Source organism: Vombatus ursinus, unplaced genomic scaffold, assembly GCF_900497805.2.
Source record: "Vombatus ursinus unplaced genomic scaffold, bare-nosed wombat genome assembly UNPS02010548.1, whole genome shotgun sequence".
Classification (NCBI taxonomy): Eukaryota; Metazoa; Chordata; class Mammalia; order Diprotodontia; family Vombatidae; genus Vombatus; species Vombatus ursinus.
In genome coordinates this window covers 16,248,594-16,262,740 of record NW_020950326.1, presented here as the reverse complement: position 1 = coordinate 16,262,740, position 14,147 = coordinate 16,248,594, and the positions used below count along the sequence as shown (strand labels likewise).

At 37.3% G+C, this 14,147-nt stretch overlaps 1 protein-coding gene across 3 annotated transcripts in view; it reads left to right on the top strand.

The window, feature by feature from the left end:
- The window catches only part of SAP130 (Sin3A associated protein 130), a 51,040-nt gene extending 45,575 nt beyond the window's left edge, over positions 1–5,465 (top strand). For all 3 annotated transcript variants that reach the window (XM_027854687.1, XM_027854686.1, XM_027854685.1), the window contains exons 19-21: positions 3,262–3,365; positions 4,160–4,273; positions 4,515–5,465. In XM_027854687.1, the coding sequence (XP_027710488.1) occupies positions 3,262–3,365; positions 4,160–4,273; positions 4,515–4,673 (377 nt within the window). In that variant the 3' untranslated portion in view covers positions 4,674–5,465. The remainder of the gene's footprint in view (positions 1–3,261; positions 3,366–4,159; positions 4,274–4,514) is intronic.
- The last annotated feature ends 8,682 nt before the right edge of the window (positions 5,466–14,147 follow it).

Below are 14,147 nucleotides of genomic sequence, written 5' to 3'. Positions count from 1 at the left end.
TGAGGCTCTAATGTAATAACAATGGTTTAAAGGACTGGGGAAAAAATACATATATATCTCTATATATCTATTTATATATATATATATATATACACACATACATGAAACACCTATCAACAGAAATCTCATCAAATTTATCAAACACCAAGAAGGCATAAAAGTTCCTTTTTCAAGTAATTTCCCCTTAAGCCTGTACTAGTCCATAGATCATTCAGGTATAATGTTGGGTAAGAAGGGGTACTGGTAGTGAAGTCCGTGAGGGGAGCCAGGAAAATAGCAGCTGCCAGGATGAGCTGGGCCTTCTTTCCTGTTCAGAGTCCATGCAGACTGCAGGATGGGCAGCTAATGGCATCAGCACTGACTTGAAATCTTTCGTTGTAGAGTTCTGATTTACTTATTGTTCGGTCATTTCAGTCATATTTGACTCTCTATGATCCCATTTGGGGTTTTCTTGGCAAAGAAATGGAATGGTTTGCCATTTCCTTCTCCAGCTCATTTTACAGATAAGGAAACTGAAGTAAATGAGGTTAAGTGACTTGCCCAGAGTCACACAGCTAGTAAGGTGTTTGAGGCCAGATTTGAACCCAGTTCTTCCTGACTCCAGGCCTGGCACTCAATCCACTATGTCACCTACCTGCCCCTTTTAATAGATTTACTAATTTATCCCAATTTACTCATTGGGACTCCTCAAAAAAGGGCAGTGTGACTGTAACTTGGGACGTCAGGAACCTTAAAGCTTTGATCTGGATACTCATGGCTTAAATTTATTGGCTTATGTTTCTCGGTCTTTAAAACAAAATGTCATCATATTTATTTTACATAGCCTAGATATTTTAGGGATGAGCTTATATTTAATTCAATTCTACAAGCATTTATTAAGCATCCACTACATAAGGGGCTTGATGATGGGGACGACAAAGAAAACAGCTAAATATTCCTTGCCCTTAAGGAGCCTGCATTCGGCTGGGGGGTGTACAAGATGTACCCTGAGAAGCAGACAGTAGTAATGTGGGGAGGGGATCAGGGAAGACCAAACTTAACTTGAAGGACAAGCAGCATGCTGAGGGCGGGGGATTCATAGACCAGACTAGGTGCATGAGAACCAGACACAATCAAACATAGTAGCATAATTGTCAGTGAACCCAGTGACAACAACAGCTGCAGTAAAGATTTTGCTATTAGATTTAAAAACAAGTAAAACCCCTGGGAAGATTGGAAAGCAGTCTGGGAGAAATTAAACTTAGACTAACATTTCACAGCATGTACCTCAAGCCAAAATTGGATAGCTGACCTGGATATAAAAGCTATATCATAAACCTATCAGAGGAAAGAGGAAGGAGATATTATGAATCAGGGAGAATTCCTGACCAGATAAGGGATAAAGAAGATCATGGGAAATAAAATGGACACTTTTGGTTATATAAGATAAGTTTTTGTACAAACAAAAGCAATTTATTTAGAACTGGAAGTGAAACGTTTAATTAAGGAAAATATCTTTTGTAACAGATTTTTCTAATAAAGGTTTCATAACTAAGATACATGAGGAACTGATAAATATATAAGACAAGAGCTACTCCCCATTAGGTAAATAGTCAAAGGGTATGAACAGGGCATTATCAACCATATTACTATATTACAATCATATGATGAAGTGTTCCAGATCACTAATAATGATCATGAGGCCTTTTATTTGCAGCTGAAACCTTGTGTATATGTTATCCCTCCCATTAGAAAGCAAACTCTTTAGGGAGCAGATTCTTTTCTCTTTGTACTCCCACAACTTAGCAAAGTATTTTGCATGTAGTAATAACTTAATAAATGCTTTTTCATTTATTCAGTAAGAGAAATGCAGATTAAAGCAACTCTGAGATCCTACTACACACTCAAAGATAACAAAAGGGGGAGGGGACAGAATAAGCATTTATATAGTGCCTACTGTGTTCCAGGTACTGTGCTAAGCATTTGGTAAATATCTCAGTTAAGTAAAATTACACTTATTTGAAGGGGCAATTGGAGCTACAAATTAGTCCAACAATTCTGGACAACAATATGAAGCTGTACCCAAAAACTCACTAAACCCTTTGACCCAGAAGTAGCACTAACTGATACATACCCCAAAGAGATCAGAGACAGAGGGAAAGGATGTCTATATTAAAAAAAAAAATTATAGCATTGCTTTTTGTTATGGCACAAAACTGGATAAAATGTGATACCCATTGACTAGGGAAGGGCAGAACAAATTACTGTAGAGCAGTGGTGTCAAACTGAAATAGAAAGGGATCCTTGCCAGTAGCATATTGATTTAGAAAAACACAGATTAATATTATGTTGGATTGTATTTTTATTTATTTTGTTAAACATTTCCCCATCACATTTTCATCTGGTTCAGGCCACTTGCCTATAGGAGTTTGACACCTCGAGTGCAGGAGAATGGAATGGCATGCTGTTGTGCTATAAAAAATGATCAAAGGGACAGATTTACAGCAACCTGAAAAGACTTGTATGAACTGACACTGAATAAAATGGGTAGAACCAGGAGAACAATTTATACAGTGATTTTAATGTTGTAAAGGAAAACAACTCTGAAGGACTTAAGTACGTTGAGCAATCCAAGATAAATAATGATTTCCAAAAACTGATAATGATTCAGCTTTCTACCTTCTAGCAGAGAGGTGATTTAAAAGACTAGAGGTACAAAATGAGGAACTTTTATGTTCAGACAGACCAGGGTGTGGATTTGTTTAGCTTGACTCCAAGGGAGGGCTTTTCATCGGCTGGAGAGAGAGGAAGAAAAATGGTGGAGAGTTTGATGATAGTAATGAAAAGAAAAAAAGGATTTCTATACTACGTTTTAAAAATGCACACTGGGAGGCCAATGTTGGTAATACCTTGTTAAATTTAATATGTACTTTCTTTTAAAAGCTATATGTAACAAAGATTCATAGTTTCATATTTGATCTCTTTTTTTCTGTTCTTTGAATATGGAAACATTCTTGTTGATGTTTGTTCACATTCATAATAAAAAAAATAACTAGAAATCTACCAGTTTTAAAAGGTCTTTGAGTATAAACAGGTTAAAATTTTTTTTTAACATTTTTAAAGCATTCTCAGCTCTTAAAGTGAGGAAAGAGGTTTTTGTTCCGTTTTTATGGGTCCTTGAATAAAATGAGAGGAGAGGAACTACTTTGAAGACAGACATTGGTGATTTTAGCTTTTATTATTTAAATGAATAGACTCAAGTATATATTCATATGATTCCAGAGGAGAAGAAAGCCATGCTGCAAGAAATAGCCAATCAGAAAGGAGTATCTTGCCGAGCCCAAGGTTGGAAAGTTCATCTCTGTGCTGCCCAGTTGCTACAGTTGGTAAGTAAAAAGTTTCAGCAGCTTGACTGAGCCATGGAGAAAGGAAATTAGACATTACAGCCCTTTGACAAGCCAGCTGACCATGTATAAGGAAAACACATTGTTATGAAGAACTTCTGAAATTTTAGCATTTGAGGTAGCGTATTGTCAGAATGGTTAATATTTATCCCAGGATCAGAAAATAACTTCTGCTTGTCCAAATTGTCCAAAATATTTGGAACATTAGATTAAGTTTTTCTATCTTAGAGTAGTGGTTATCTGGAGAGATCTGTTTAGACCAATCTATTTAGAAGCATTCTAAAAGAGCAAAGCCATAACCAGTAAAGCAGTTTTCTAGGGAAGAGTTTGCCTTTTAACAAGAAGAAATAGGAATTTGGGCCAGTGTATGAAAGATATCCTTACAAACAGCAAAAAATTATATTAGTCTGATAATTTATTCACATCCTGGAAGGGATGGAAGACTAGTGGAAAAAATGATTGCCTGAATAGTTCTTAGACTTACTTGCAAAGCTGGTCAAAGGGACTGACTAGAATTGTAGCACAGTTGTTTTTGCTCAGATTTTTTTGTTTTGTTTTGGTTTTTTGGGTGTGGGGAGTTGCCCAAAATACCAAGAAATGAAATGACTTGCCTAGGGTCACACCATCAGTATACATTAGTAGCAAAATTTGAACACAGGACTTTTGACTCTGAGGCTAGCTCTCTCCACTATACCATGCTGCCTTTCTTGTTTAAGATAAAGACTAAAGGATCACAGTAAGTTATAGTTAGTTGTGCTTATTCCTATTTATTTCAGACAAATCTGGAGCATGATGTTTATGAACGACTCACCACTTTACAGGAAGGTATTATCCCTAAGAAAAAGGCAGCAACTGATGATGATCTACACCGAATAAATGAACTGATACAGGTATGAGCCCTGGCCTCATCTTTCAAGCATATGCATCAGCTTATTAGCCTTAGCTATCCCCTTGGTAATTTTAGGGGGAAAAAATTCATTGTCAATCTTAAATTACATTACCAACAAAGTAATATTTTTTTTTTAACATTAACAGTCTACTTTGCTGAAAAGTATGATCAGAAATATGATTTTTTAAAAAATTTATTAAAAGTCTTTCATGATAACTGAATGGTGCTATCTTCTGTTACAGGGAAATATGCAGAGATGTAAACTGGTGATGGATCAAATTAGTGAAGCCAGAGACTCCATGCTCAAGGTTTTAGATCACAAGGAACGAGTCCTAAAACTTCTAAACAAGAACGGAACTGTCAAGAAAGTGTCGAAATTAAAGAGGAAGGAAAAAGTCTAGACTAAGGGGAAGCAGGACTCTGTGGAGAATGGTGTTGGGGGTTTTGATTTTTTGTTTTGTTTTGTTTTTTTCCAAAATGGAAAATTAAAATAAAGGAAGATATCCAGAGTACACAAAAGACAGCCGAAGGGACCCACAGCGCCCAGTGACTAAAAAGGATCGTTGTCGACCTGGCATAATGAACCAAAAACTTAATTTCAGCCTTGTCCCTTTTAAACTTGCTTTGTGATCATATTTGTTTATAGCCCTCTGATGTGTCAGTGCTTACTAATTGGAATTAGTGACACAGCTGGGTGGCAGGCATTTCTCAGCCTTCCATTTTACAAACTCTATTTACCCAGTGGATTCCTACAGGAAATGTACAGATCCTGGACTGAAAACATCCACTTGGACCATCTGATATATCTGTCTCCACAAGAACATGAAACCTCTTCCAGTCCTCCCAGTCAGTTCTTGTTTCTGACCTTCCACGTCCAAACTAGCCTTTTACAGCCAGTGCCATGCCACTGAGGGAGCTGCCACATTTCAAATTTTAAGTGGTTTTGAACTTCTAGCTCTTGTTATTTTTTAAAAGAACCATTTCAAAGTGATTTTGTGGTATTGTTTGTCCTGTGTGTGTCCAAGTTGGTTTTTTTGTGGTGGTTCAGGGCAGGCAACACCATTGGTGCTCTGGGATCCTTGTTTTGAAGTACATCCTCGAGACAGTACTTCTTGTAGCTGGTGTGATGCTGTTAATTGTATGTACTCCATACATCTCCAAACATTAATAAAGGACTCAGTGAGGTTTTTGTACATGAGCATCTTGTATCTTTTTATAGCACATCATTGCTGTAAGATCCCAAGTAAATACTCTGGATTTACCATTTAGACCCCAGGCAAGAAAATAAAGCTAAAAGAAAGACTTCTTGGTAAAGATCATTATCTATTGTTATGGGAGAATCTTCTAGAGAGAATAGCATCATCCTTTATTAGAAATTCCATTTCAACATCTCAAAGAGCTTGACATTCATTTTACAGAGGGCACAACAGAGATGACACCCCCAGGTTCCACGTAATTGGGCAACTAATTGAAAATAAGCTTCTATAGCTCCTTCAGTACTCCTGGACACAAGACTATCTTTCTTTTACAAAGCAGATATGCCAGCACACAAGGCCAAGGTCAGGAGAAATGCTTTATTTTTATTTATGGTTTCACCTAATGAGAAAATAGTCCCCATCTGAAATTTGTATTCATTCCAGGAAGCCAAACTTGAGTAAAACAGTGATGCCATGGCCTCAGTTTTTTAATAGAGTTTTCTGTTTGTGAGTTGTGATTTGTAAGAGATTTATAACCAAGCGGTGACAGTCCAGGAAAACACTCTACAGCAAGATAACATTTGGAAATACGAGGGAGGTAAGGCTTAGGACTTTGCATTTATATTCTGGGTTGAAATTTTTTTTTTTCCCAATTGAGTCCTGCTACTTCACCTATCACCCAATCTCAATAGTGATTGATGTAGAAAATTTAAGCTGCTCCATTTTTCCAACCTGGGCTGGTTTGTCCCTTCTTAAGATAGCTTTCTGCTCCCAGGGCAGGGACGATGGAAAGGTTCAATATATTGGAGCCTGACTCGGTGTGAACACCCAATCGGCTTTGGTCCTATTGCAACTCAGAACTCCTAAACTCAAGTGATCTACCAGCCTCAACATCACCAGCAGCAAGAACTATAGTTGTGAATAAGGTTCCAGTAGCATATTAATATATACATAAACCTGCAGAACAAAGTTTGCCCTTCCTGACCCATTTACTTAGTGCCTGGAAGTTATTTTCTGTCATTCAAGAAGTATGATTTTATTTTATATGATGATTATGTGAAATTGGCTACAGGAAGCATTAACAATTTTCCTTTCATTGGAGGTCTTCACTTAGAGGATATGTGTATGGCTACTTGTTCCAGATGTTGTAAAAGGAATTCCTATCCCAGGCTCGTGTTAGACTAGATGGGCTTTGAGGTCCCTTCCATCTCTGATCCTGGGAAAATATTTGTCCTATTCTGGTTTACTGTATCAATTTCACAAACATGGTTATTTGTTTGCTTTTCCTCTGTTAAAATGATCAATATTAACTGACTTTGTGGTCAAGAAATCTGTACAAAGATTGGAATCTTTCTAAAAGTCAACCTAATTTTTCTGAAATAATCAGCAATAAACGTTTTTTGAGCAACTGTGCTAGGTGCTCAAGATACAAAGAAAAGACCCATCCCTGCCCTATAAGATAAGCATAATAGAGGCTTTCTGTTTCAGTAGATAAAGCAAGAGAGGAAATACTTTAAGAGTCATATAAATGGTGTGTTCAGTAAATTGCTATTAGAATTAAAAGGAGGGACAATCCCCTCCCAAAAAAGGGATGAATATCCGAGGTCAAGAGCAGTTGGGTAAAGATTTATAGAAAAGATTAAGACTTTGGGGCAGGTAGGTGGCGCAGTGGATAGAGCACTGGCTCTGGAATCAGGAGGACCCGAGTTCAAATCCAGCCTCAGACACATAACACTAGCTGTGTGAGTCTGGGCAAGTCATTTAACCCCAATTGCCTCAGCAAAAAGAAAAAGATTAAGACTTGAATGGGACTTTAAAGATTTAGACAAGCAAAGAGGAGGAGCGGAAGAAGGAGCATTCCTGGCATGTCCTACCCCAAGGCACGGCAGCAATAAGGCAGTGGTCATTCCCTGGAACAAAAAGTAGGCCAGTTTAGTCAAAATGAGGCTTTTCATAGGAAAGTAGTAAGGAAAAAGTTGGAAAGAAAGGCAAAGCCCAAGTTTCAACATAAAAACATTATTTTCTTATATATTTTATATTCACTAAGTATTTCTATGCCTCCAGTGCATAGAGTACTATTTTGGCATGCCCATAGTACCTGGAAAAATAAGCTGATAATTTGCTATTAGTTGTCACTATTTATCCTTATTTCTTTATTCCTTAAGTAGATGGCTGTACCCCTACAAAAATAAAGTAGAAATGACTCACTTTACCAGCATCAAACCATAATCAATTAGTGCTATGGAATAACAATAGAGTAATTCTTTACTTTGATAATACCTATCCCACCCTATTTAGCAGGAAATGTAACCAAACGCAAGTGCTTTGTTACATACAGCACCTACCTGCTTTGGGTATAGTACATCTCAAGTTCATCAATGTGATAGTCACCAGTTTTCATCAGCTCAAGCTCCTTGGGTTAGACTAGGCCTTAGGATAAATTAACATTCTCTTAGAGAAGAATGAGATGCCTTAGCTTTGGTAAACTGGCTTTTCTTACCTGCTGGCTTTCATTTTTGTTTTTACAAGTTCTGTCAAATGTAATTACCCTAGATTTCATTGCAACAGAATGAGTTCTTGTCAGATTTGGTGACTTACTATATTTTTTTTTATATAAAACAAGTGATTTGAACACAATCTACAGATCCTGTCAATGCTGTGGAACTTCAGACAGGACTTCTCAGGCACAAAATGAGAGCCCACCCCCCTAAAACTATGTTGTGCAGGAGAGTGGGCACTGAGCAGTTCCCCACTTACAAAAAGAAGACATGATATAGGTCACAAAGCTAGTTTGCCTAGATTTTTTCAAGGGTTGAGGGGTGTCAGGTTTTTTTTTATTTCAAGGTTTTCCAAATTTTCAATAATACTGTCCAGAAACTGATTTTTTTTTTATTGGCAGGAGGTTATGGCAGCTTCAATTTCACAGATAACCATGTAATTTTAACCAAAGTCATATCTAGTTAGTCTTGGCTTCTTATTTCATTTTTTTAAACTTTTTTTTTTTTGATGAGGCAATCGGGGTTAAGTGACTTACCCAATGTCACACAGCTAGTAAGCATCAACTGTCTGGGGCCACCTGACTCCAAGGCTGGAGCTTTATCTGCTGTGCCACCTAGCTGTCCCCTCTTATTTCGTTTTGAAATTATTAGTGTTAACAAATTAGTTAATTTTTCTTAATGCAAAAAAAAAAACCAAACTAACTTAAAACCAAACTAACTTTAAAAAAACGTGCTTTGTACCTACTATATCTCTAACATCCTGTGAACTGGTTCCTAGAAGGCAAAAAGTTAAAAAACTGTAACAGCCAATTCCTTTATTAGGAATCACCAAAAAAGACTGAGCATTGAATGGGAATAGCATTTGGTGACCCATTTTCCTAGCCCTAAATACATTTTTTCTGGTGGCACTAATATCTCCTTTGCAGAAGCACATGGTTCAAAAGAAGGAAAAATAACGAGCCAGTTGATGTCTCTGTCATTCAGATCTTACACTGCAGCATAAAGCAGGGTGTTATGGTAGAAATAACTCTAGGTTGGAAGTTAGAAGATCTGGGTTTAAATCTCTGGCTTTGCTACTTAACAACAAGTCACTGGGCCTTAGTTTCCCCATCTGTAAAATAAGGGGTTTGGAAAATATACTCTAATATCCCTTCCAGCTCTATAATCCCAGACAGTCAACAGAGGTGGTCCTCTTGACGTTTTTTGAATCTGGTATTTTGTTCTTTTTTTCCCTCTTACTGTCTATAATATAACAAAGGGCCATATATAATTTGTGTGTGTGTATACACATCCTTAGAGTAATAGGTTTATTAAAGCTTAAGATTGCACTAAGACTTTGGGACATCCTGTGAGAGTGTCTGTGTGTGTACATATATACACATATACATATGCACATATGTGTATATACATATGCATACATACACACACACACATATAATGCTTTGGGGTGGAGTTTGGAATGGACCTTTGATTTCACTGGCATAAGGAAATACAAATCAGGAGACTCCCTTTACTAGTGTAGATCAACACCTCCTTTGCAATTTTTATTCTAAGAGAAGTGACCAGGACACTGAGAGGTTGAGTGACTTGTCCAGGGTCACAGAGCCTGGATGTGTCAGAAGCTGGACTTGAACCCAGGTAGTCATGGCTTCCAAGCCAACTCCATTAATAAATGGAAACAAATAAATGCACAAATACAACACGAGTGTTCTAACCCTTGCAAAGACCAAGTTCCATGAGAGAAAAACATGTACATAGGAAAAAGGAATTATCATCATCAGCTTGGGTGAGCCAAAGTATGCCATCAAATATTTATACCTATGGGTTTTTTCTGGGGCTTTAGTATGAGCTTATTTTCCAAAATGACTAGAAAAACATACTTTAATGGGGAAAAAATATTGATCCATAGTTTTGGATTGAATGTCGACTCTGACATAAACTGGAAAGACAAGGAAAAGTTTGTATTGGCCTTAAATAAAATGGAACAACTTCCATACTACATAAAATTGTCATTAGCTTAATTTTTTTAAGGTCATTTGGGGTGGCTACTTTTGGCAGTAGTGGCTTTGGCACAATTATTGCCAATAATAACTTTATGTGAAGACATGCCAGCTTCAATTGCTAATAGCTGCCTTGAGGGTAAAATTACAGAGGCATTTCTTGGAAAGGTGGCTAACTTTCCATTTAGATCGCCAATCCTAAAGAGAGCAAAGGCTCTAAGTGAATGGATCACTCTGAATACATAGGGTGTCCCAAAAGAAAAGTCTTAGTACAGTTTTAAGCTTTAATAAACTTCAGAAATAAATATTACGAATGTACAAAAACTGACATTTGAGAGGTTATTAGAAATTTTAAATTACTGATGTTTCCTGTTAAAATTCAACATAACAATTCTATGCTATACATCACTTCAGTCGATTTTCAAATTTTGTAAAAATTTTCATCAGTGGCTGCTTACTGAAAGGACTGCATTGGAAATCTTAGCCTTGACAGCATCCAAAAAATGAGGTTTTGAAACACTTATGACAGTTTTGATGTGAACCTACAAGAAAAAGTCTAATGGAGACAAACCAGGTGATTATAATGGCTGAGCAAGAGGACCATCTTTATTGACTGACAAAGTGACATTCAAAAACTGTCACACATGGGATACATAATGACAGGGTGTCCCATCTTGTGAAAATTAAAAATCTATTTAAAATTCACATAACCAAATAAACATTAAATAAATGTAAATAATTAAACTTTCAAATGAAGTGGGTTTTTTTTTTCTAAGTTGGTAGCATTCTAAAGTTATTAAAGCTTAAAACTGCACTAAGATTTTTAGGACACATTGTACTTTTAAAGTTCTTTTTTTTTTTAGGCTGTCCAAGTCCTGCCTGTTAACTTCTTGATATGAGAGATAACTAATTTCAAATTATTCTGTTACAATAAGGCACCAGCACAGTGTACCAGAAAAAGCACTGAACTTGGAAGTGGACAACCTAGATTCCAGTCCTGACCCTGCCACTTGCAAGCTGTATGACTTTGAACATTAGTTTCCTTAACTATGAAACTATACTAACACCTACCTCAGAGGGTTATGGTTCGGATCAAATGAGATAATGCATGAAAAGTGGTAAGTTAACAGAGCTGCTAATATTTGGAAGCTACAGTGGTATAAATTAATAATCCTAGCATCTCTGGAATCTGCATTAACTGACGCCAGTGAGAAGATGGCAATTACCCATTCATAGGCTGATGCCTTTTGTGGTAAGTCTGTCTGTCTTACCTGACCTGCTCATCTGACCCCCTCCATCAGATAGCAGTAGTAGACAGAGAAAATATGAAAACTGATTTCAATTCAGTCTGTTCTTTAGCAGTTCTCATGAGAGAGAAGGTAGAATTGTTGGCTAAAATCAAATATGGAGATTATCTATGGATTTCATTTGCTCATGTTTCCCTTCATTAGCACACATAATGGAGAGTTGGCTATAAATTGCTCCGTTGAGGGAGATATATTAACTCCTTCAAGCCCCTGGGGGCTATTAAGTAAATTAGTCCGCTATGAGTACACTACATGTTTTAGTGACCTTAGAGAGTTGATAGACTTCCAATAAGCCAGCAGTTTATGCCAAAAGAATTAATCCTATTTTTTCTAACCTGACTTCTTAAGCAATTTTTCCCTTCTTAACAAATGCGTATTTAAACTGGTAAGACTACTTTGCCCTATTTCAATTTCAGTAGAGGTGTGAATGAAATATTTTTGGTTTTTTCAGTCAATCATCTATTGAGTGCTTACTATGTTCCCAGTACTGAATAAATGTATATGTCAATGTTACAGTTTTGGGGGTCTTTGGTTTTGTGTTTTAAAAAGGCCTCTTCCCCAGAGTCTCATCTCTGGAGTTTTGTTCTTAGTTCCCATCCTTTTGTTGTTATTTTGTCCCATTCTCCAGATGTCATCTGTGATTTTTTTCTTAGTGACAATTGGTTTTCCATTCCAGGTGGGCAAAAGAAACAATCCTGGCTTCTCACCTGTGCCCACACATCAGAAAGACCTTGGTTCAAGTTCCAGCTCAGCTACTTAGCTATTTGAGTGACCTTTGGCAGGTCATTTCTTTGGGCCTCAGAAATTAAGGGACTGGATTTGAAGGCTTCTAAGGGCCCTTTTGGTTTTCAGTCTATGATCCTACACCACCCGGCCAGTACTTTTCATATATCAAAACTGGAATGTCTACTTTCCTCCGTCCCCACTTCCTGGAAAGAAACAGTGGCCACCCTGGATGAGCTCTACTGAATGGTCATGAGTCATTTAAAGACACTGGCTGAATCTGTATGCTTCTCACCTTTTAAAAAAATGTGTATTTGATTGACACTTTAAGGATTTTTTTTTTAATATCACTGTGACTCCCCACTACAACCCCAAATCATAAAAGAAATTCTTCCTTATAACAAAGAAAAACAGGTAAGGAAAACAAGCTGACAAACTGCATGTGTCTGACCCAATCTTCAGCACTCTACTCCCATATTTCTTTATCTTTCTATAGCAGGAAAATTTGCATCTCCAACCTTGGATTCTCAGCCACTTAAAGGGCTGAGATTTCTTCAGTATATTTTAGAGCAAGGGTTCTTATCTTGGGAGTAACATGAACTTTAATTTTTATTATTTTTATAGCTATTTCAATACAAGTGGTTTCCTTGTTAGCCCTATGTATTTTATGTGTTTAAAAACACTTCTGAGAAGACGTCCAAAGCCTTCACCAGAATGCCAAAGGGATCCATGCCACAAAAAGTGTTTAAGAACCCCTGCTTTAGAGAGAAGTCCAGGTAAGGAATGCTCCTGGAAATGCAAAAGCTCCTCTGAGTAACATGGCTTTCTCTCTAAACTACGAAATTCACAACACAGCCAATAACTGAATTCTTGAAGTCTGTTAATGTTGGCAGATAATATAGTATTTTTTATAAAAAAAAATTTCAGGAGCAGCTGGGTGGTGCAGTGAATAGAGCACTGGCGCTGGAATCAGGAGGGCCTGAGCTCAAAGCTGATCTCAGACCAGACACTTGACATTTACTAGCTGTGTGACTTTGGGCTAGTTACTTAACTCCAATTGCGTCGCCCACCCCACCCCTCCAAAAAATTTCAATCTTTATTACCAGAAGATTGTTCTTAAACTTGAATTTTCTAAAAAAAAGAGTATGTGGGAGTATGGGTACCCTTTCTATCCTCTAGGTTGCTTATGGCTTATAAATACTTATATTGACGTATAAGAGGGGTCTAGAATTAGCCCCAGTCTGAACTCTTCCCTTTTGGAACAGTAAATGATCTATTAGCTACCTGTTGTCATAACGCAAAGTGCTTGTTTGTATCATAGGGACTGGCTTTCATTTTGAAACTTCAATCTCTAGAATTTCAAGTAGTATAGACACTTAAACTCCTTTCATTTTACTTGCAATTAGCTTCTAAAATATAGTTGCAATCAGCCCTGCCTGGTTGCTTGTCCTTATTCCAGCCCCAGAGTGACATTTAGTCCCAGTAGATTTAGATAAGAGGCTTTTCTTCTGATTTTTTCCACTTTATTTCGAACAGAAGGCAAGAAGGTTTGTAAGACTGATGGAAAATATGTAACAATAGTCAGCCTGCCTTAGCCAGTGCCATGTTAGGCTAGAAATGGTTTACTACAATTCCATTTTGTGAGCAATTGGCCAACCACAGGATAATGGCTCAGCATGAAGCTAACCCAGCCACAACCATGGCTTTAAGAAATGACGCTTAAAAGCAAGTCTTCATCCCCCCAATTAACGTGAATCACAGTCACAGAATGTTAGAGCTGAGAAAGAACAATGAGATTATCTAGTCCAAGTCTTTTTCCACATGAGAGAACTGAGGCTCAAAGAGATTAAAGGAGTTGACCCAGGTGACACACCTCAACAGCGGCACAACCAGGCCTCCTGACTGCCACTACCCAGTGGATTTCATTATTCCATGCTGCCTGTGTTTGAAGGTCTATTAGGAGAGGCAAAAAGATCCTAAGTCCTTGGCCTTTACGATTTTCTTGGTGGAATAACCATCCAACTTTAAGTACTGGTTCCAATTTAAATCAGGTATAATAATTCTTTATTTTAAATGTAATTATAGCAAAAAATTGAGGCCTAGCCTGTATCTTAAAGTTATTCCTCTTTGGGAAAACTCTGCTTTTTCTAA